The following is a 23845-nucleotide window of genomic DNA, read 5'->3' on the forward strand; positions in this document are numbered from 1 at the left end:
ATTTTGCAAATATCCAGACAATCTATGCTTTTTATGTATAAATTAGTTAACATTGACCCTATTTAGTCGAATGTATCATAAAAATCAATACATTCAAACCTAGTCATCATCCCCATTAATAGTACATAATAAACACGCGATGAGACAGCCAGTCTTATGTAAAGCGAACTCCTTGGCTCACCACACCCGCTTATCATGGGAGTGTCACCAATGAACTTGTCAAGCCTATACCTACCCTAGTATTTATCTACCTAATCCGCCTTCTGAGCGGTGGTAATCCGAGTAGAGGGGTCCTCTTTGCAGATGACCAAAAAATGCAACCTCCCGCCTCATTGCAGTCGTCATCAGCTCGCGCTTGCAGTTTGCTCTCTCTAGCACTTGAGCATTTGATTTGAGACAAAATGATTCCATGTAGACTGTTTACTAATAATCAAACTTTATGTTTCATCATCATCATCATCATCATATCAGTCGATGGACCCACTGCTGGACATAGGCCTTTTGTAGGGACTTCCAAACATCACGATACTGAGCCATCTGCATCCAGTGAATCCCTGCGACTCGCTTGATGTCGTCAGTCCACCTGGTGGGGGGTCGACCAACTCTGCGCTTACTACTGCGGGGTCGCCATTCCAGCACTTTGGGACCCCAACGTCCATCGGCTCTTCGAACTATGTGCCCCGCCCATAGCCGCAGCTACGCAACTCGTTGAGTTATGTCGGCCTCAACGTTACTTACCCTGGAATTCATAGTCGTGAAGTGAACAATCCCCCACAAACCAATATTCAGTATTCACCCAGGGGCTGACTATTGAATCATCCTTCATTGCATTTCATAAACAAACTACTGGAGAGCCCCTAGGTGACTGGAGTTTCAAGCAAATGTTGTCTATGATTTTACATTAGATCTTTGAAAATTCTGTGACGCAACCACAGAGAGACGTATTTTGTTAATTCTTTGACATTTTACAAAATAATTGAGTTTCTAATATTTTCATTTACTTTTTGTTTTTATTTATCGTAGTAAAATTTAATTCGTTCAAGTGTACAATAGATCAGTTTTATCAAAAAGTTTCTTTCTCACAAGAAGGAGTTGTTAGAAAAATATTGAAGTTATGTGGACGAACATGATCATATACAAAATTATCAGCCGATGGACGTCCACTGCTGGACATAGCCGTCTTGCATGGACTTTCAAACACAACGGTCTCGAGGGGCCAGCGTCCAGCGTCCTGCAACCCGCTTGATGCCCTCGGTCCACCTAGTGGGGGTTCGACCAACACTGCGATTTCATCGGCTCTTCGAACTATGTGGCCTGCCCATTGCCACTTCAGCTTCACGACTCGCTGTGCTACCTATGTCAGTGACTTTGGTTTGTCTGCGGATCTCCTCATTTGTGAAACGATCACGCAGAGAAATCCCAAGCATACTATTTACTATATAAGTAGTTTGATATTTCATACTTTTGTAATGTGGAATCCTACTTGAAATAAAAAAAATATTGTAAGAGGAAATTTGTTTATTTTACTTAAAACCACCTATAATTACCTGAAATAATTACAAGTAGGTACTATTATGCTGTATTTTCTTACAATTTATAGTAAGTGCAGTAAATAAATATAAGTGTAGCTTATCCTTAGGAATAGTGGTAAAATTGCATTTCACAAAGCTTTAGATCACATAATATTATATATTTAGGAGGTAGGCTTGGCCCGGTAATGGGCTGATAATAATGAACCACACAGTACTTATTGCAATTCTAAAATCAAACCTATATCCTTTTAATACAAAGTTTAATTAATAACAACAATAAATACATAATTTACATAATATAACTTATTGTTATTATTGTATATTTTTATAGGGCCAGACTTAAATGAAAAATGCAGAAGTAAACATTTAATAATTATCTTTATTAAAGATGTGAATCAATAAATTTCATTCAATTAAGATTTGTATACATTTTCTATTGTTATGGACTTCAGAGTGAGTGACCACCTTACAACATACTGCACTCACTCCTACTACCTCTATATTAAATGCTGCTGACTTTTCAAGGTATGTGGGTCTTCCAATTACTGTGATCTGAAAACTCGGATTTTCAAGGACCAAAGTATTCTCAGTATTCTTGGTAAAACAGTATTCTCAGAGCTCATCACTGCTATTCCCTGCCATGATAGCCGGTTTCTTTAAATCTGTGCATAGGGTCCTCCGGGGTTGTTTATATGTATACCTATGCGTGCCATCAATACAGCTTGACTTGTGGCATTTCTGTTATTTCATAGAATGCTTGATGGAATGCACATACAGTCTGAAAATAAACATTATGTTAGTTACATTTATGTAGGTTATAGGTATATTTCCTAAATCAAAACTAGATAGGTATACCTAACATTTATATAGGTTAGATTACAAACAAACTAATTAAATTCTTCATCATGAGTATGTTAAGCATGAGTCTCCTCTCAGAATGAGAGGGATAAGGTCCACCACTCTGGCCCAATGTGAATTGGCAGACTTCACACATGTAGAGACAATGTTTTTCCTTCACCGTATGAGAAATGTGATATACATTTAAATTCATAAAATGCACATAACTGAAATGATTTGGAGGTGCATGTTTCAGACAGCATTTGAACCTACACCCTCCGAATAGAAGGCAGAGGTCATATCTACTGGGCTATATGGATTTTGACCTACTCCTAATTTATCTATACTAATATTATAAACAGGAAAAATTTGTTTGTTTGTTTTGAATATGATCTGTAACTACTGAACTGATTTGAAAGATTCTATCACTGTTGGGAACCTACACCATCATAATCAAAGGCAGGGGTCATACCCACTGGGCTAATTGGTTTTATATCTACTCCTAATTTATCTTTACTAATAATAGAAACAGGAAAGATTTGTTTGTTTGTATGTTTTGAATAGGCTCTGGAACTACTGAACCAATTTAAAAAATTCTTTCACTGTTGGGAAGCTACACTATTCCCGAGCTCTATAGGCTATATTTTATCCCCATATTCTTACGGAAATGGGAACCACACAGGGTGAAACCGCGCGGCGTCTTCATGAACAAAAAATTATTGATAATGAACAAAGGTACGTACCTGATAACATCCCGTTTCATAGAATCGAAGTGCTGCTAGAATGTATAATACTAGCGGTATTGGTATTCCTCTCTTGGTCTTCTGTGTTCATTCTTCATCAAACAGGGGCATATTATGCCTAATATGAGAATCTTTCGTACATTCCATATCGCCATAGTATTATACTGGGTTTACGCAATTGCGAATATATATCTTGGGCACTGATATAACTCGCTGTTTATAACTTCACTTATAACGATCCGAACGTCCACTTTCTAATAAATAAATCACGAATAACAACAAAAAAAAATGCCAGGGGATGGTTTGGCTGACAAATATCGGTAATTCAGCAGTCAGCCGCCAGCTCCTGTCAAATGAGGGGTTTCTTTTGTCTATGAAACGCGTAGGGGTTGAATTCGACACATAGCGGCTGAATAATCCCCTTAGGGGCCCGCTACTACGACTATGAATTCCACCGTTAGTTCAACGCATACTTACTAGATATAAATGAATTTTGATCTTCAATCACAACCAAGAGATATGTATATGTATAGGTAAGCCTGTTAACGTTACGTGTACAGATTGCTTACCTACTAGTATATGCTATCCTCATAGATAGTATACGTAGATGTGATTGTGGTTTCTTTTATTTTTTTTTATCTTGGATAGGCTTGCGCTTGACTAGAATCATGCCTGAAGGTGAGCAATGATGAGGTTTAAGATGAGACGCGCTTGCCTACAAGATGCCTATTCACCCTTGCCTTGAAGATGCACAAATTGTAGGTGCCAGGAAACATAGGACGTCGGAAGGGCATTCCACATGTTAGCCGTTCTAATTAGAAACGTTGACGCAAAACGTTTCGTGCGCGTTGACTGAACGTCGACAACAAAGGGATGCCATTTTTTACGTCGCGACGTCTCGCTGTTCTGTGGTAGAATGGGGATGGAGGAACAAGATAGGGAACAAGAAGAAGAGGTACCTACGAGTAGGTATATTCGGTAAAATACCGATAGACAGGTGTTGCAAACTTTGCAGTTTCGTCCGTGTCAGCGGTTCATGACCATGATACGTCTAGCGCGACGATCAACCGAGTCTAATGCAGCGACCTGACACTGTATCTGTACCTACCTTATTTAGGCATTGGCATACACTGCCAGGAATCGCAATAATACTTGTTTTGTAATGACTTGTTTAAAGCGTTATGGCTCGTCGTTTGTGTTGCGCACTGCGAAGTTATGGAATGCCCTTACAGCTTTCGTTTTCTCTACGACCTAAACTACAACGTAGGTATCTTCAAGTAAAGAATGAATAGGCATCATATCGTCTAGCCCGTTTCGCAGTAGGTTGAATCTTTGCTTAACATCAGACGTAAAAACCAAAATCACAGTCCTTTAACTTCCTAACTTCCCCGGACGAGGTACCTAGATAACCTAGAGACCTAGAATACCACCACTATTGAGTGAGTAATCTTTTAAAAAGACGATAAAAAAAAACTTGTGCGTCTCGGGACGCTCGGCTGTAGTGATAAGTTAAATTGCTTTGATTACCTAATTGAAATATTTAATTACTGAATTTAATTACGGGTAGGAATCCTGTATTGTCGGGCGGTGCGAAAAACATTTTGACAGCAACACGATTTAAAATAGTCTGTGATCGTAAAATCAGTCCGAAGTTCGTTTGACGGCCTCCGTGGCGCAGTGGTAAGCGCGGTGGATTTACAGACGGAGGTCCTGGGTTCGATCCCCGGCTGGGCAGATTGAGATTTTCTTAATTTGTCCAGGTCTGGCTGGTGGGAGGCTTCGGCCGTGGCTAGTTACCACCCTACCGGCAAAGACGTACCGCCAAGCGATTTAGCGTTCCGGTACGATGCCGTGTAGAAACCGAAAGGGGTGTGGATTTTCATCCTCCTCCTAACAAGTTAGCCCGCTTCCATCTTAGATTGCATCATCACTTACCATCAGGTGAGATTGTAGTCAAGGGCTAACTTGCAACGAATAAAAAAAAAAAAAAAAAAAGTTCTGTCAAGTGTCAAAAGTGGCAACTTTAGCTGTAACGCGTTACGTTATCATATCACGTCATCACAAAGAAGCAAACAAATCAAAGACTCTCGAAATCCCAGACAGTTGAATTAGTTCTACGGGAATCAGTAAAGCCATTTCTGCAACCGTAAACAGCGAGACTCGAGTATCATAATCACATAATTTATTATTAATTTACGGGCGAATAAAGGTTTAACTACGTAATATTGGCAAGCGGAGTGAGGCCCACATATCAAGTACAAGACGCAAGTATACGTATACTAGTATGTAATGTAACTGCGTCGGAACGACTCCTGCGCAGCGGGAGCTTGAGACGGTCGGTATAGCGGGCCACACCAGTGCGTCTGTGCTTGCGTTTATGTTGCGTTCTACAATTCTACAAGAAAGTACATGCAGTTTGTAGTGTTTGGAATATTTTGCATTTAAAATACACCACGTTTTAATTTTCTCCACGTTTGAAGATGCTGGTTTCACCCCGTTTTTTAAATGTTTTCTAAACTTTTGCACGTCATAACCAATTTGAACAAAATAAACAGTGTTAGAGAAGCAAATTGGTGTATTCACCTTTATCAAGGTTTGATTTTGAACTTTATCTTATTAAATAAAGTGTCACTAACAACGAAGTTTCTATGGAAACCAACGATATCTCAGCGCTGTAACTTTACAGAATACGGGAGCTGAATCTACCAATAAAGGACAGAAACGGAACGTATGTGATGACATACCTATATTATACTATATGTCATACTTGGACATCTTTTTAAAACATCGCCTTTTCGCTGACCAAAGTGTCATCACGAAACTAATTCGCATTTTGAGAAATCATAAAAACAAAGCTCAAAGAGGTTAAAACGTGGCTATATGCGATATTCCGCAATGTTTTGTTGATACGAAAATAATGGGAAATTGCAGCAGGTATAGAGATTCAGCCGATTTATTTATTTTTTGCTTCGAGATAACTAAGGTATCATCCTATGGTGCGCTTAGATGCAGCAAAGAATCAGAATGTTAGTCTGCAACGGCTCCCAAGTATCACTCCAGAAGGCGTTGGGTGGCCTGCTAAGCCTCTGGAGTAAGCTCGGCTGGCTGCCACGCCACGTTGGCTTTGCCAACATGACTAAATGTGGAAAAGGCCCAGGAACGAAGACGAAGTGGACCTTAATAGTCCCTAGAGTCAAAGGGCCAAGCCTTAGAATTATGTAGGACTCTTTATTCATTCTTGAAGGCCACACATTACACACATAATTGAGGAGGCTTTCCAAGAAACCTCTTACTGGTACTTCCCGTTCATGATGGCAGTTTGCTGGCATTTTCCTCATGCCGCAAGGTAGATGACAGGCTGGTGCTTCCACTTCACTCTGCTCTCAACCCTTAGGCCCTTTGTCTGAGGGTAAGTAACTATTTTCTTTTAAATTTCAATAGGTTTCTTCCTTAAATATGCTTCGTCGTTATCAAGTCGCTCGAGTCTACTCTTAGAATAAGAGGGGTTAGGCCAATAGGCCCAATACGGATTGGCAGACTTCACACACGGAGAGAATTAAGTTTCTCTGGTATGCAGGTTTCCACACCATGTTTTTCCTTCACCGTTTGAGACACGTGATATTTAATTTCTTAAAATGCACACAACTGTAAAGTTGGAGGTGCGTGCCCTGGACCGGATTCGAACCCACACCCTTCGGAATCGGAGGCAGAGGTTATCCACTGGGCTATCACGGCTCTTATTATTCGGCTAAATATACTTACTGACAAAGTTTTACCAACATCAGCGAAGTCAGAATTAAAACGAGTATAGAGGGATAAAATCGCAAATCCAATTTAACCCCCCTCTGTGAGAATCAAAATGGAGTTGAGATCAATAAAATCATAAGGTACAGTAATTATTTTCACCTCGGCTGTTTGAATTAAGACTTTAAACCCATAGTAATAGAGTCTGAATTTGTTGTGACTGTATAGGTTCGTAAAACTCCTGGAGTCGTAATAAAGTTTGAGAATATTAATTTATTTTAGCCCTTCACTTATTGTGGTTTATTTTCAGTTAGGTTATTGTGTTCATAGTTAACTGTACAAATATAAGTAGGTAGATAACAGATTTACTGACTGATACCTAGATCTAACTATCTACGCCCAGTTATTATGCTTAAGAAGCTGTTGGGACTGTGTAGTTTCCTTTTGAGATATCCTAGAGACTTTCTAAGACAAGATTTTTAGAAATTACACCTTCAAGGGAAATGGGAGGTGTCAGGTGGCAGGTTTCACCCGTAAAGGGTTAAAAAAGGGTTGATCTTTTTTATGAAAGTCCGTCATTTCTCAAATTTTGTTCACGGTAATAGATTAAATTGACTATCAATAGAATGTGAAATGCAATAGGGATAAAAAAATTCAACACCGGGTTGAAAGAGGTTAAAATTTTTCTGAAATTAAAAATCTAACATCTAACAGTCATATTTGTGAAAAATGGTCCACAAACGGTAGGTTTAACATGAAAAAAGAACTTCAATACACATACATACACAGAACTTCAATACCTTCGGTCGGGGTTTGTGATAGGGCCTCCGACCGTGACTACGGCTGGGCATTTTACCGAAGAACATAAAAAAGAGCGGCCTCCGGCCGCGCGCTTATTTGATCACCGGCCTTCGGCCGGGGGTTTGTGATTTTGTATTTATTTTATATAAAACATGCGAAAATATGAATTGCTGTAAGCAATATTATACAATGCAGTTCTTCGCCGCGGCTTTAAAATTCTGATTCTAATTCTTGCTGGTGGGAGGTTTCGGCTGTGGCTAGTTACCACTCGACCATTAAAGACGTACAAGCGATTTAGCGTTATTTGAGGGCTAACTTGTAAAGAATAAAAAAAAAAACACAAGTACACTTTAACGGTCTGTAAAATAGAACTTTAATGTGGTTATGTGGTGTATGTAAGTATGCTATTAAAAAAGCAAAAGAATCAGAAATTAAGGCAGAAATAAGAGGAAAACAAACTTCGTCAAAGAACTCTAGGTACTACTAAATTCAAAAGCTTTATCGAATTTGTTTCTGTCGGTTTCGTTCGTTATCAACCCATATTTAGCTCACTGCTGAGCTCGAGTCGCCTCTCAGAACGAGAGGGGTTAGGCCGATAGTCCACCACGCTGGCCCAATGCGGATTGGCAGACTTCACACACGCAGCGAATTAAGAAAATTCTCAGGTAGCAGGTTTCACGATGTTTTCCATCACCGTTTGAGACGCGTGATATTTAATTTCTTAAAATGCATGCAACTTAAAAGTTGGAGGTGCACGCCCCGGACCAGATTCGAACCCACACCCTCCGGAATCGGTGGCAGAGGTCATATCCACTGTGCTATCACGGCTCTTGGTATCGTCGGGTATCGAACTTGAATCTTTGCAATGACATCAGAGACGTCGCGTACGCGCGGGGTCACCGGCCGGGGCCTTGACCGCGACAGTGAAAGTCTCGTTATCTAACGATCCAGTATCACTTCGCCGATTGCGGACCAAGGAGCTCGGAGGGTTAGCTACAGCTGACGGGACGACAACGACACGATGGCGGGACGTGTGAAGCCTTTCGTTGGGGGTACTCCTCTATAGATTCAAAATTCATATATTTCAAATAGGCATAGTTTTCAAGCACTTTTGAAACGACCAGATTATACCACCGGTTCGGACGGCACGTTCTGCTGAGCAACAAACTCAACAGTTGCTCTTTGTAAAAAAAATCGTATATCTAATAGGTTTTTAATAATAGGGAAAATCACAGTTTTTAAATTGTATATAAATTAGGAGTATGCTAATAGTAAAGCAATTTTGTAAAAGTAACACGGTTTCTGCGATCATTATTTCAGAGCTAGAGGAATTAAAAGGGTCTGATTTGCGGCGCTGCCGCGGATCCTTGAAAAATGGTACGAACTAATGACGTCGTAGGTAACATATAATGATCGTTAGATTTGTATGGGCGTTCAAACAAAATTTCTAATATCTTTGTTATTTCTGCGTTTATGTTTATAGTTTACATAATTAAAAATGTCACATTTAATGTAAGGAAGCTAAAACTGTATGAATTTTAATCTAATTACGATTAAAGATTTTTATTGATTTTGAAATTTTATATTCTTATTTATTTTGCAAATATCCAGACAATCTTTGCTTTTTATGTATAAATTATTTACCCGAATGTATCATAAAAAGCAATATATTCAAACGTTGTCATCATCCCTATTTACAATTGTTAACATCATTAAAACTTTTCTGTTTTTAGTGTCTCCTAGCATAGTGGCTGTAAACGCCACAGTATGGGCAATTTCGTTTTGATTTTAGCATAAAACTAATGAACCGATTTTCATGAAATTAAATGGGACCAATCTTTAAACCAAAAAAATAATTAAAAAAATTGGTAAACAAAATATGACGAAGAAAGAAAAATACGCGTCGAATTGAAGTCGGTTAAAAATTACAATAGTCTTTGTTCGTGTTTCACTTGAGCAACAGATGGGATCATTAATTAATTATTATTTGTGGAGTAGGTGACTGCACCACTACTGGTTAATAAAGCAGACTTGAGAATACCCAACAAGCTGAGCGACGGAGTTTTCAATTTATGCCAAAAAAGCAACAATTTTATGAGGGATAAATATTAAAACAACACATTCTTTTAAAATCCTTAAAGTATTTAATCTAATCAACAACAATTACACAATAGTCAACAACAACGAATGCGAACAACAAAGACAACAAACAGAACATAATGATTTGCACACAATAAATATCACATTTGAATACTACAACCACATCGCCGTCTTAACTACATTCTATGAGTATTTACAGCACAGACTACACGAAAAAGATAGAAAGCAACCCGCGAAGCAAAATTAAAAATAAGGCAACAACCACATTTAATCAACATCTTTTTGTTGTCGCAGTCTGCTTTTCTAATTAGTCTTTTAAAATAATAATACTTGCTCGCGAGGTCTATATCTTTTCCTTTAATCTGTGATTTTTTAAAACATTAGAGCTAGATAAAACTGGTTTTGTAACCAATTCAAACTAGCTCGAACTAGATTAAACCGGTTGAAACCGGATCGCGGAGCTTATAAAATAAGCTTTTCTGCGTTGTTTAGTGTTTGCCTCCCTTGTGGTGGTAGATGTGTTTGTAAACTGGTACGTGGACGGGGTAGGGCTTGGGGATGGGTACCTCTACCTTCTTCTCTACCTCGACGGGGTAGGGCTTCTCTACCTCATAGGGTACGGGCTTCTCGACGGTGTAGGGTACTGGCTTCTCTACCACTTGTGGGACGACCTGAAATAGATAAATATTATAAGTAATCTAAGTAAGTAATGAGAAAAGATTTGATTGTTTCTTTTCATTGAGTAGGCTCTGAAACTACTAAACCGATTTAAACAATTATTTCACTGTTGGGAAGCTAAACTATTTTCGATTGCTATAGGTTATATTGCATTCTCGTATTTCCAAGGAACCAAGCGGGTAAAACCACGCGGCGTCGGCTAGTTATTAAATAAATGAAAAATAATAATGGACGGAGCAGCCGGGAGTCAAGTTAGTGGTGATACACCTAAATACCTAAAGCACGTCGTCGATATTGGCCAGTGTAATAAGAATTGATAATGAATCACCTTACGCTCGCCAACCGGGATTGAAGCAGTGTGATGAGTCTACAAAAGCCTTTTTCTATATCGATAAAGGTCGTGCATCGAAGCCTACTAACCATTGAAGCATTTTAAAACTAACTGCTTGATATAAAAAAAAATGTATATTACTATCAGTATTAGTATTGTAAAACAATCAGAATTTTAAAATGTAGACTATAAAAAACAATTGATAGAGTAATAACTATATTTATGAATAGTAGGAGTTCCAATTTCAAAATTGGCAGCAGCGTCAATATTTGATTTGAATGAGATTTGAAAAAAGAATACACGCTCCAATGAATAGCGTTTTTACTTTCGTGTCGGTTAGCGCTTTACATAATAATAAATAGGTAATTGGTATATTTATGTCAACAGCTACAAAAACACAATAGAAATGACATAATCTGTGTCACACAATCGGTGAAACCATCGACAAAGTATCACAGAGTAAATAGGAGAAAACTAATTTCTGAACTGATGATTACTGTCATTGTCATTTGTAGTTGTGGGTAGTCTTTTTTGTTCGTGATTGTTCAGTGTTTAGAGATAGTTATCTTGATTGCTTTACTGTTTGTTTTACTTTACTGTTTCTATTTTCTAATTAAGTTGATTTTTTTATGCGATGATGATTTAGCCCTTGACTACAATCACACCTGATGTTAAGTGTGACGATGCAGTCTTATGATGGAAGCGGGTTTACTTGGATAAAGTACTTTGGACAAGGCACAGGTTTTTTTACCCGATTGCGTCAGAAGGAGGGTAATGTTTTCTATAGAATACCTTGCAAGATTATATATGTATTCTGTGGTTAAGACCACAAAGATATGAACATACCTTGTACGTAAGTTTAGCTTCTGTGCTCGCCTGTACAATTATTGATTTATACCTTTTACTTTACCACGTAGCTTGTGTGCTTGACTGTACAATGTATGGGCTGCTCAACGGATCTATTTCACCACCACCACTAGATTAAGCTTAGTGTGCTCGATAGTACAACGGGTTGTATCAAAAACATACCTGACACCTTGTACACCGGCATCATACAAGCTGGTGTGCTCGAATGTACTATGATTTGTATCAATGTACCATGTATACCGGTGCGTAGTAGCTTGTGTGCTCGAGTGTACAACGTGTATACAAACGTACCTTGTACACCGGTACGTGTATGGATTGCTCGGGGTACGGCTGCGGGATGAGGATCTTCACGTACTTCGGCATTGACACTGCTAAGGGGTTTGGGACGGGGACACCGATGTTCGTCACCACCGTTATGTTGTTTTGTAGTTGGTAATGTGATGTGTGTGTGTGTGTGTGACCGAAACATACAGTTTCTGTGCTCGCGTATACAACGCGTTGCGTCAACAAACCTTGTACCGTCAAGTTGTAGCTTGTGTGCTCGAGTGAGATGTATCACGCCATTTTTCTTCACCTTCACGTAGTAGCCTGTGTAGTGTGGTCTTGCGTGTACAGTAAGCATTCTCAACAAATCTTGTATACCGAGACTTAGTAGTTTGTTTCCTCGCGTATACAATAGTTTGTGGGAATGTATCTTGTACAGTACCTATACCAGCATCATAATAACTTGTGTGCTCGAATGTACAACGTGTATATAAACGTACCTTGTACACCGGTACGTGTATGGGCTGCTCGACAGTCACATGCACGGGGTATGGCTGCGGGATGGGGATCTTCACGTACTGCGGTACAGAGACCGCCACGGGATGCGGTACAGGCACGCCGATCTTCTTCACCACCGTGACATGGTACGGTTTAGTGTGCTCCGTGTGCGAGTGACCTTCTGGCTCCCAGTCTTCGGAGGGCCGCGCGCTCGCGTACGCTACCAGTAAGAGGATGGCTGTTGTTCTCTGGAAAATTACATGAAAATCAATTAATTTTTCATCACAAGTAACCCAACAATGTGTAAGTGGACTGGGACATCAAGTGATTTGCAGGGAGCCTGTGGATGCGGCTCAAAGCCGTGTTTTGAAGTCCATACAAGAGGCTCATGTTCAGCAGGACCATCAGCCGATGATGATGTTTAATGATGAAAGTACCTCATCATTAAACAGGGTAATTTAGGGTGAAACATCTCCTCTCAGGGTAAGGTCCACTATGCTACGCCCAATTGCGGATTGGCAGACTTCACACAAGTTCTAATTAAGAAAATTTTCAGTCTCAGGTATGACGGTTTTTCCTCATGATGTTTCTCCTTCATCGTATGAGACACGTGATATTTAATGTTTTTTTAATGCACACAACTGAAAAGTTGGAAGTGCGTGCCCCAGAACGACATACCTAAGTAATTCTTTAATTATAGTCGTACAGTAACAAAATCCAGAAACCAAGAGCAATTCTAAATGCCAGCTTAGAGTTCAGAGAAAGGAGTTCACTCGATAAACTATCAGTGCAAGGTATGAGGAAGCGTCGTAGACTGTAGGAACCAAACCCTTTCACTGGAAGTCGGTTTATGTAACACTTTATCGCTCATCTAGACCGCTGTTATGTCATTTAGAATTGCTCTTGATTTTGTTACTGTACGACTATCCGAACGCAACCTAAAGTGAGTGTTAGCGTATGCTTTATGCAAATTGTTTTGGTGTGCGTGAGCTTGGAATATTTTTTACGTTTGATGTAAAAATGTTATTTATTTATTATACTTAAATAAATAAATAAGTTTATTTAGTAATTCACATATAAATTACCTAGTTTGTTTTAAATCGACTTATTTTATAAGCGTTTTTGTAAAGTCATGACATCTGTTTGTATGTTAGTAAGTTATATTAAGAATTTAGACTAAGTTTTCTTGTAAAGGAGTAAAGTCTTGCGATGTTTTTACAAACCAAATCTATGAAACTTTATTCGTTTATAGGTAAAATTCTCAAAATTTTAATGTATGTTATGGATATATTACTTATGCAAGATTAAAGGCAAAATACATAACTAAATCAACATAACTGACATAGCAAAGTACAACCTCAACTATTGGAAATAGCCCCACGAATTGCTTGCAGTTGTTTCTCAAAAGGTTACACCGGAAAAGATTTTTTTTTTAATTATAAAGCCCAAGCGACCCCGGGGCGAGCAGCTAGTACATCATAAATAAAGTTTAATAGTTTTTGTTGACACTTTATACTTATGAGTCACGCATGAGTCACGCAATCAATATAGCTTATAATATTTATAGTTGATAGACGTTCAACGTACTAAATATCAATCTTTATCGGCCATTTGCACATTATAAAGTTTATTTGGAAATGTTAATTATTTTTTAATTTATTCGGAACACAAATTTACAGTCGAAGCACTTTATTGCTACGTTAAATACAACTAAGCCGACACTAACGGTGTTTTTTTTTTAATTATTAGCTTCAAATTTAAAATGGTGATCTATATAATACATTTTAGATAAAATAAAACATTTACGAAATGTTAAATGCACTCTTAAATTAAATAAATATACAAAATAGGTAGTTAATTTTATGCAATATAAACTATGTATTTTTGCTGTGGCTGAACTAAATTAATATTATAATTTTTTGCTAACTTCAAATATTTTATACCTACGAGTATCCGAATTACGTAACCAGCACAATTGATAGATTTAAACTGAGAATTTCATCATAATTTATATCATTAAAATTAGATACATTTTTATGCAGATTTTGAGGCATATTCATCGATTTATTTATTAAAGAAAAAAATTATTACAACTAGTTACACTATAAACAAAAATGTTTTCTTATTTAAAATAAACTTTATGGAAATGATTAGCTTCGAAATCCACATGGTTAATATGTAATAAAATATTATGTTAATTTTTTGGACTTCCTTCCTTCCTGATGGTACGAGTATCCGAATTGCATAACTTAAAAAAAAAATAATAAAAAATACTTACGAATGCAATCATGTTGGTGAATTAAGTTTGTGTTGGCTTCAAAGTAATGACTGATGCGGTCTACAATCCCCACGAGCATTTTATACTTGGTGAAATGTATAACTTTGCCTTTCCATTCAGTGATAGCTACTGCATACCTCGATGTTTTAGACGCAATTGGTTTTTATTAATACTAGCTTATACAACATCCATTGCTGGCGTAGTATAGTGTTTTTATACGATATTGGAAATAAAACAGTAATGTAGATGATGTAAATCGAATTTTGTTTCTTAATTTTTTAAAGATACAGATTTTTTAATGTATCTTATTTTGTATGTTATCCATCGGTGGCTTAGCGAGAGACATGGAAAAATAAATATGGATGAAACAGCAATGTATACGAGATGATATGTTTTTTTATTTATGATGGAAGGAATGTTGTTATTACGATTTGATACACTTAGGCGTAGTAAGGATTTTTTTATTATGTTTTATAATATGTCATAGTTTTGTTTTTCGACATTCGGAACTTCCGAAGATAGAAAGTGTTGTAATGTTAGTCGATGTAAGGAGCGGAAATCAGAAAACGGATACCTACGTTTTCTCAAGGTCGTATGTTAATATTTATTAGGTACCTTACTTGCAAATCTATACTTATAATAAAACTGTAACAGGTCAAATTCTGTACATTGAAAAATTTTGAAAATATTTGTCGGAGGGCATTATACCTACCTATAATCGATACTGAAGCCATAAATAATTTTTTTCGACTTTTTGTCTGTCTGTCCGTGATTCCTGGCCGGGCATCACGTTGAAACTACTGAATAAATTCAAAAGGAACTTGGCACGGTTTAAGACGGAGAAGGTTAAAGGATACTTTTTATTTCGAAAATAGAATAAGGTGGTGAAATATGAAAGTTTGTATGGAAAGTCCTTAATTTTTGGAGTTACAGTTTTAAAAATTTGTTCATAAATCACAAAAAAAAAATACGAAATATAATGTGACTTAAAAAATTTTAAAATTCTACTTCTTAAGTGGTGAAATACGGACGAAGTCGCGAGCGTCCGCTAGTAAAATATAAAGCTTTGATTGAATAAATATTCGTATTTATCATCATCATCATCGTTATAAGCCGATGGACGTCCACTGCTGGACATGGCCTCTTGCATGGACTTCAAAGCATAACGGTCTCGAGCCGCCAGCATCCAGCGGCTCCCTGCAACACGCTTGATATCCTCAGTCCACCTAGTGGATAACTATCACTCGGCGGGCGATGGGGCGAGCTATGCTTTGAGTTTCTCTGCGTGATCGAATCCGATCGAGATCCGCCGTGTCTATCGGAGAGCACGTTAAGCCGTCCGTTGCCGTCATTATCATGAACCTATTCTAGTTATGACTCAAAACCTAGATAAAGTATAAGACCAGTAGAGAATCTGTCCCATTTTTTTTTTTATTCTTTACATGTGATGATAAAATCCAAGATGGCAGCGGGCTAACTTGTTAGGAGGAGAATAAAAATCCACACTCCTTTCGGTTGCTACACGACATCGCACCGGAACGCTAAATCGTCTTTGTCGGTAAGGTGGTAACTATCCACGGCCGAAGCCTCCCACCAGACAAATCCATAATGGGTAAAAAAGACACCTCTGCTGACGCAGTGGCATGCGTAGTGGATTTACAACACGAAGGTCCTGGATTCGATCGATTGAGGTTTTTTTAATTGGTCCAGGTCTTGGCTTCGGCCATGGCCGGCAAAGACGTACCGCCAAGCGATTTAGTGTTCCGGTACGATATCGTGTAGAAACCTAAACGGGTGTGGATTTCAAGAAACCTAACAAGTTAACCTGCTTCCATCTTAGATTGCATCATCAGGTGATATTGTAGTCAAGGGTTAACTTGTATAGAGCCTCAATAGCTCAACGGTAAGAGCTGTCGGACTCATCACAGAGGGGCGGTGGTTCAATCCCCGCCACGTTGGTCTATTGTCGTACTCACTCCTACTACAGTCTTTCCCGACTAGTTGGAGGGGATTGGGAATATTGATTAAATTTAAAAAAAAAAGAAAAAAAAATTAAAAAAAAGAAAAAAAGATTAAAATTTTTTTTTAAAAAAAATGCACTTTTCTCTAGGAATAGAAAAACAAACGTTATTAGGTACACGAGCGAAAACGCGGTCATTCGCTAGTATGTCAGAGGAAAGGAATACCTACATTGATTGTAAGTGCAGGTATAGCTACATAATTAGGTAGTTCCACAGTAAATGTCAGGTGCATTCCGAGCGATAACTGGAGATCAAACACTTTACTTTCTCCGCATCAGCTAACGACGTGTTAGCTACGTATCTACTAAGTATTACAGTGTAGCTTTTACTTAAGTAGATACCTAAGTAGTATGGAGCTTTTTATTAAACAGTTTGGAAGCAATACTGCCATGTTTATCGTCATCAACCCATATTCGGCTCACTGCTGAGCTCGAGTCTCCTCTCAGAATGAGAGGGGTAAGGCCAATAGTCCACCACGCTGGCCCAATGCGGATTGGCAGACTTCACACACGCAGATAATTCTCTGGTATGCAGGTTTCCTCACGATGTTTTCCTTCACCGATTGAGACACGTGATATTTAATTTCTTAAAATGCACACAACTGAAAAGTTGGAGGTGCATGCCCCGGACCGGATTCGAACCTACACCCTCCGGAATCGGAGGCAGAGGTCATATCCACTGGGCTATCACGGCTCTTTAAGTCTACCGAAATGCTGTGTTTGTCGGACTTGCCAGTGTAAATACGTCTTTTTTACAAGGACAAGACGTCTTTTTTACTCGATTTCAAGAAGGGTTATGTTTTTCGCGAGTATCTTGTATGTATGTATCGCCATGGAGGTTTGATATATTAGGTACTTGAATGAGGCGATGTTGATTAGTAGGTATATTTATTATTTCACTGATTGTAACAATTGTAAAAGGATATAAAATAAAGGTACTATCAAATAGATGATGTGATGTGGAATGAAGAAGTGGTTAAAGATGTAATGAATGGGCGAAACAATATATACACGCATGCGCGTTCGGGGGAATTCTAAATATGAAATGAATCTGGAATGTGAATGTAGATGGCCTAACCTGAAGTGGGCGAACGAAAGAGTTCGTTCGCCACACCACCGCCCTACGGAGAAAAAAAATAATAATAATAAAAATAAAAGTATTAGTAATTGAACTAGAGAAGCAGGACTCGTCCAGCCACGGCTTTAAAGGCGTGGAGTCGACGAGCAGCGTAGAGCGCGCCGGGCGGCGTGATGAGCGCACCGGGCGGCATGATGTCAGCGTGGCGGCGCGGAGAGTGCCCCGGGCAGCGATGTGCGCGAGCCAGGCGGCGCACCCTGCGCGCAGGGCCATGACATCAGATGTGCAGTTGGGCGTCGCGCGTGAGCAAGCGACGCGGAGACAGCGCGCCTGGCAGCGGTATGCGCAAGCCAGTGGCGCGGATAGTGCGCAGTGCGCCAAGACACCAGTGCTGCAGTGCCGCGCATAATGAGCAGACAGCAAGGGGGCAGCAGGCGCGGCGGCGCGTGGTCGGCGCCGAAACGCGTCGTGTGCCAAAAAAAAAATCAGCACTGGGGCGCTGCAAAAGTTGAGAAGAGGCGGCGAGGCAGGCCGGGCGCCATGTCACCAGCGCTGGGTTGCCGCGCAACAAGGGCAAACGGCGAGTGAGGGCGGCGCAGCGACGCGTGGACGGCGTCGAAGTGCACCGGATCCTGAATCAGCGCTGGGGCGCAACATTTATGGACGATTTTTCTTGATTGAATTTGAACATTTCTTGTGTTTTCAGCATTATTTTTTCACTGTATTGAAGTCTTGAATATATTTTTTCTGACACAAACGGTTGCTATGTTACGATTTTTCTTTTGTTGCATTGCGTGTTCCATCACGTCGGGGTCACCAATATCGCCATGGAGGTTTGATATATTAGGTACTTGAATGAGGCGATGTTGATTAGTAGGTATATTTATTATTTCACTGATTGTAACAATTGTAAAAGGATATAAAATAAAGGTACTATCAAATAGATGATGTGATGTGGAATGAAGAAGTGGTTAAAGATGTAATGAATGGGCGAAACAATATATACACGCATGCGCGTTCGGGGGAATTCTAAATATGAAATGAATCTGGAATGTGAATGTAGATGGCCTAACCTGAAGTGGGCGAACGAAAGAGTTCGTTCGCCACACCTGCATGTATATTGTATGTGTGTAAGTAAACTATTGACTGAATTAACCGACTACACCATTTGCATCGTAATGTTTTTTTTAGTTTCTACGATCATCTAACATGATTATTTCAACGGAATTACGTAAATACTATTTTTCGTTAAAATAACGTTACCGTCGGCTACTACCACGAGTAAACTAATTTTACTTTATGTAAAATGACGATAATTATGTCATTTCGTTGAAAACAGAATGTTAGATGAAAATACGATGAAAAACGATGTAGTGACTGATTGTTTGAATGCTACACGGAGTTAGGTACATAACAACCCTTCAGTTAAGGTCTAGTAGATTTGCGGTAGTTTATGAATGTATCCGAAGCTCAGTCATCAGGCGGCGAGTCGGAACACCGTGGGCTTTTAGTAGGTTGAAGTCCGACATAACCTTCTTGCCTCTCAGTGGCGAGAAGGTATCCATGGGGATTTCCCCATGTTAAGAAAAAAGGTTTTGATCTGGTGGTAGGGTTCGGCTGTGGCTAGTTACCACCTTATTGGTAAAGACGTACTGCCAAGCGATTTAGCGTTCCGGTATGATGCGTAAAAACCATCAGAGGCATAGAATAAACTTGTATCTCTTCCAACTAAGCCAGCTTCCATCTTAGACTGCATTATTTAAAGCCTCAATAGTTCAACGGTAAGCGGTCGGACTCATTACCGAGGGGTGGTGGTTCGATCCCCGCCCCGTTGGTCTATTGTCGTACCCACTCATAATACAGTATTTCCTGACTAGTTGGAGGATTCCCCCCCAAGGGAATATTGGTCACATTAAAAAGATATGGCAAATATTCAATAAAAGAAAATATATCAGGTGAGATCGCAATCATGGACTAGGTAACTGAATTTCAACAACACAACACATTTATTAACTTAGTCGAGGTTACTACACCATTGATGAGTTCCTTAAATATAAAGGCGCTCGGAGGCTGTTGGATCAGCTTCTACCTTCACACAGGAAGTAAAACTATAAGAAATTCTAATGTTGTCATCAATTATATTACTGTATGTTTTTTTTAAAGACCAACTGTTGAGTTTCATACCGGTTTCTTCTCAGCAGAACCAGCCTTCCGAACCGGTGGTAGAATCTTTACAAATAGTCATCAGACGTGTCAAAAATGCTTGTAAACTGAACCTACTTGAAATAAATTAATTTAGAATTTTTTGAACCTATGTCTAGATTCCAATAATATATAAATTTACCTTTGTGTAAAATCCCATCAAAATCCGTACAGTAATCCGTAAACTTTCGCATTTACTTACACACAGGTAGCTTTATAAGTTGGTTAGTTTGTAGCGATTCTACTACCGGTTTGACGGGCACAGTACTTAGATAGATTAGATAGATAGGTAAACTTTCTCCGTAATGATGGATGCACTCGATTACTGATAAACGTTACGTGTAGTCGATACTTGATGTGATGTGCTGTTATCATTATTATCAGTCTTCTTAGAGCTTGGATATGGCTTGGCTACTGGGGCTGCTCGCTAGAATGCTCGCCAGAATGCTCGATAGTATGCTCGGTAAAGTGTTCTCGTATTTTTCTGTGATGTAACATTCGCATGAATGCTCTACCATTGGCGTATCTAGGATTACTTCCTGGGGTGGACCCATATATTACTGAACAGAGACGACACTCAATATAAAAATTTCGTTAACAATATTTGTGGACGCAGAACTCTGCTACGACTCGATTTATTTTATTATTTTTTCTTTGCATCTAGGGTAGGTATCCGAAAAGGTCATAATTAATTTTTTTTCAAAATCTTTATTATATTTATCTTTATTAGTAGTTGAAATGGTTATTATTTGATATTTTTTGTATAACTATTAGTATTTCCGCGTCCATCACAGAATTTCAAATCGGTAGCTCAGTATCCTAGGGTGGGCACTGGACCATTCTTGGGTGGGCCCGGCCCACCCGGACCACCCGCTATATACGCCTATGCGCATTACAAGCAAATGTTAATGTTACAAGTAAAAAAGTAAAAGCGAGTCACAGGGGTTCGCTGGATGCAGGCGGCTATGTTTGGAAGTCCTTACAAAAGGCCTATGTACTGCAGTGGATGATACCTACGAGAATATGCGTGAAACTTCAAGTTACGAGTATCTCTGAAAAAGAGGCTACAATAGGTGCGCAGTTCAGAATGTTGCAACTTCATGACTTCATCGCCATTCATCACTTTTATGAAGTGTGAAAGGAGTTGGTGTAATTAAATATCTAATGACTATCTGCTGCAGATTCTTTGTGCGTTCTTATTAAATGTATTCGTTCGGACATCAGACTTACATAACGCTGCCAATAAATGTATATCCGGCTCACAAGTCATGAAAGGTAGCGATTTGGTGCCTGAAAAAATTATCAAAATTATTTTGATAATTTTTATGATATTGACCGCCAATTTGCGCAGTTATTAGTAGTTACCTTTAGCATCAAAGGCCGTGGATTCGATTCCCACAACTGAAAAATATTTGGATGATGAGAATAGGTTACAAAAATATTAATTATCAACCCATATTCGACTCACTGCTGAGCTCGACTCACCTTTCAAAATGAGAGGGATAAGGCCAATAGTCCACCACGCTGGCCCAATGCTGATTGGCAGACTTTACACACGCAGACAATTAAGAAAATTCTGTAGTATGCAGGTTTCCTCACGATGTATTTCCTTCACCGTTTGATACACGTGATATTTAATTTGCAATTTTTTTTAAAATTTAAAATATTTAAAATGCACACAACTGAGAAGTTAGAGGTGTATGTGCATGGATCGGATTCGAATCCACATTCTCCGGAATCGAATGCAGAGGTCATATCCACTGGGCTATTCCAGCGTTATTGCAAAAAACATATTTTACGGTGAAGTACCCAATCTGAAAAACTCTACAAAGTTCGTTTTACTCTTGAAAGTTTACCACGATTGACGATAATAGTACGTATTATTAAAGAGTTAAACCTTTGATTTTGTTTAAATTCTTATAACAAAGTACATGTGTGTGTAAATAAATTATTTGTATGCCGTTAATTTTTATTAAATTACCCAACTGGTTCCTAGAATTTTGTTTTATTATTTTTTTTTTGCAATAAAGACTATATCTATCTATCAATCAATCTATCTATCTATCTATCTATCTATCTGAAAAACATTTTAAAAGCACGCCACAGCTCTCCGCTTGTGGCTTGCGCCGCCCCCGCTCAGTGTGCCATTGTTCCGCTGACCGCGTTTCGACCTTTTTGTTTTGTTTAACTTCGCTCTTTATTTTAGCGTCAGTGTAATGTGCTGTTACGTAGCGCCAAAGTGCTGCATTAGATAGATAGAGCGAGTTCAGTTTCACTCTATTTTTTTTTATTCAATGACAAGTTAGCTCTTGGCCTGTGTACAGGGTGTTTAAATAGTATTCACTAAAGGTACAAAGTGGAAAATTTCCATTGCATTATAGGCTCGTAATGACTTATCGAGCCGTGATAGCCCAGTAGATATGACCTTTGCCTTCGATTCGGATAACGTAGGTTCGAATCCAGTTCGGGGCATGCACCTCCAACTTTTCAGTTATGTGCATTTTTAGAAATTAAATATTACGTGTTTTAAACGTTGAAGGAAAAACATCGTGAGGAAACCTGCATACCAGAGAATGGAAGTGTACTATGGGCCTAACCCCTCTCATTCTGAGGAGACTCGTGCTGATCAGTGAGCCAAGATCGTTTTCCTCAGATATGGGTACGATACTGATACTTCTATAATTTTTTGACAACCTCGACCATTGTTAGTAGTTAGTCAGAAAGGTCGTGAAAAGGTCATCTATTGAAAGGTCAAACATATTTGGCTGGTGGGAGGCTTCGGCCGTGGCTAGTGACCACCCTACCGACAAAGACGTACCGCCAAGCAATTCAGCGTTCCGGTACAACGTCGTGTAGAAACCGAGGGGCTTTTCATCCTCCTATTAACAAGGTATCTTAGATTGCATCATCACTTACGATCAGGTGAGATTGTAGTCAAGGGAAGTACTGTGCCATATCTTTTTGTAATATGACCAATACTCCCATTCCCCTCCAACTAGTCAGGAAAGAGTGTGCTAGAAGTGGGTACGACAATAGACCAACGGGGCGGGAATCGAACCCCCACCCCTCGGTGAGGAGTCCAAACGCTTTTACCGTTGAGCTATTGAGACTTGTAAAAAATTAAAAAAAATGTAAAGGCTTTTATCAACGCATCAAGCCACAACACGACATTTATTCCACCTATTGTTAAACAAAATTAGCATCATTTGACCCCAACGTCAACTGACCTTAGACCATAAAAAGAAAGGACCTGCCTCGTAAACCGTTACCCCTCTGCCAAAGATCAAGAATCAATGATCTAACGCGTTTATAAAAACTGTTGCTATAGAATCGATGTTTCATTGGTGCAATCGTTTTAGTCGTGTAAAGAGCTCCCTAAAAATGCCGGGTTGTGTAGTTGAATGGCATAAAAAACGGCCAAAAACTTGTAGTTCAGTAAAAGATGGAGTAACGTTTCGTTTGTAAGTATTTCTACCATAATTTTATAAATTTGTAATAAAAACTATTTCTAAAATAAAATGAATCGATTCTTTTGACGGAACAGCAAAAAATCGATTAAGTAATCGAACATTCTTTATATATATTCTGTGGATAGTCTAAGCGATGTGTTGGTTAGTCTGTGTAAAAATTACGCGTGTGTGTATTGCAAGTCAATTATATAGTTGTGTGTAGTGTATGGACACAGAATAATCTTAATGGTTGTAAATGTTTTAGATGTGTGAGCTTACCTCGTCCCCCTCAAAAAACAACAGACTTTTTTGTTGGTGAATTTGGGTGCGAAACAGGTCCATTCTTTTAATGGTCTAAGCAACTGACCAATCTATGTCGTGAAATGGTCCCGAATTAATTATCCCGAGTCAAACGAAAAATGA

At 38.9% G+C, this 23845-nt stretch overlaps 1 protein-coding gene and 1 long non-coding RNA gene across 2 annotated transcripts; both read right to left on the bottom strand.

Annotated features, from left to right (window-relative positions):
• Positions 1–1891: 1891 nt before the first annotated feature.
• Positions 1892–3538, bottom strand: LOC128199299 (uncharacterized). The gene is made up of 2 exons (XR_008251963.1): positions 3113–3538; positions 1892–2310 (listed from the first exon to the last, which is right to left on the bottom strand). It is a non-coding gene; the product is annotated as an uncharacterized LOC128199299 (long non-coding RNA).
• Positions 3539–9778: 6240 nt separating this feature from the next.
• On the bottom strand, positions 9779–14755 carry LOC112054939 (uncharacterized). Its single transcript, XM_024094891.2, has 3 exons — positions 14674–14755; positions 12398–12643; positions 9779–10428 (listed from the first exon to the last, which is right to left on the bottom strand). Exons 1-3 carry the CDS (start codon positions 14683–14685, stop codon positions 10246–10248), a joined length of 441 nt encoding a protein of 146 aa, XP_023950659.1. The 5' UTR covers positions 14686–14755; the 3' UTR covers positions 9779–10245.
• Between the last annotated feature and the right edge of the window lie 9090 nt (positions 14756–23845).

The sequence above is a fragment of the Bicyclus anynana genome, chromosome 21 (assembly GCF_947172395.1).
Source record: "Bicyclus anynana chromosome 21, ilBicAnyn1.1, whole genome shotgun sequence".
Classification (NCBI taxonomy): Eukaryota; Metazoa; Arthropoda; class Insecta; order Lepidoptera; family Nymphalidae; genus Bicyclus; species Bicyclus anynana.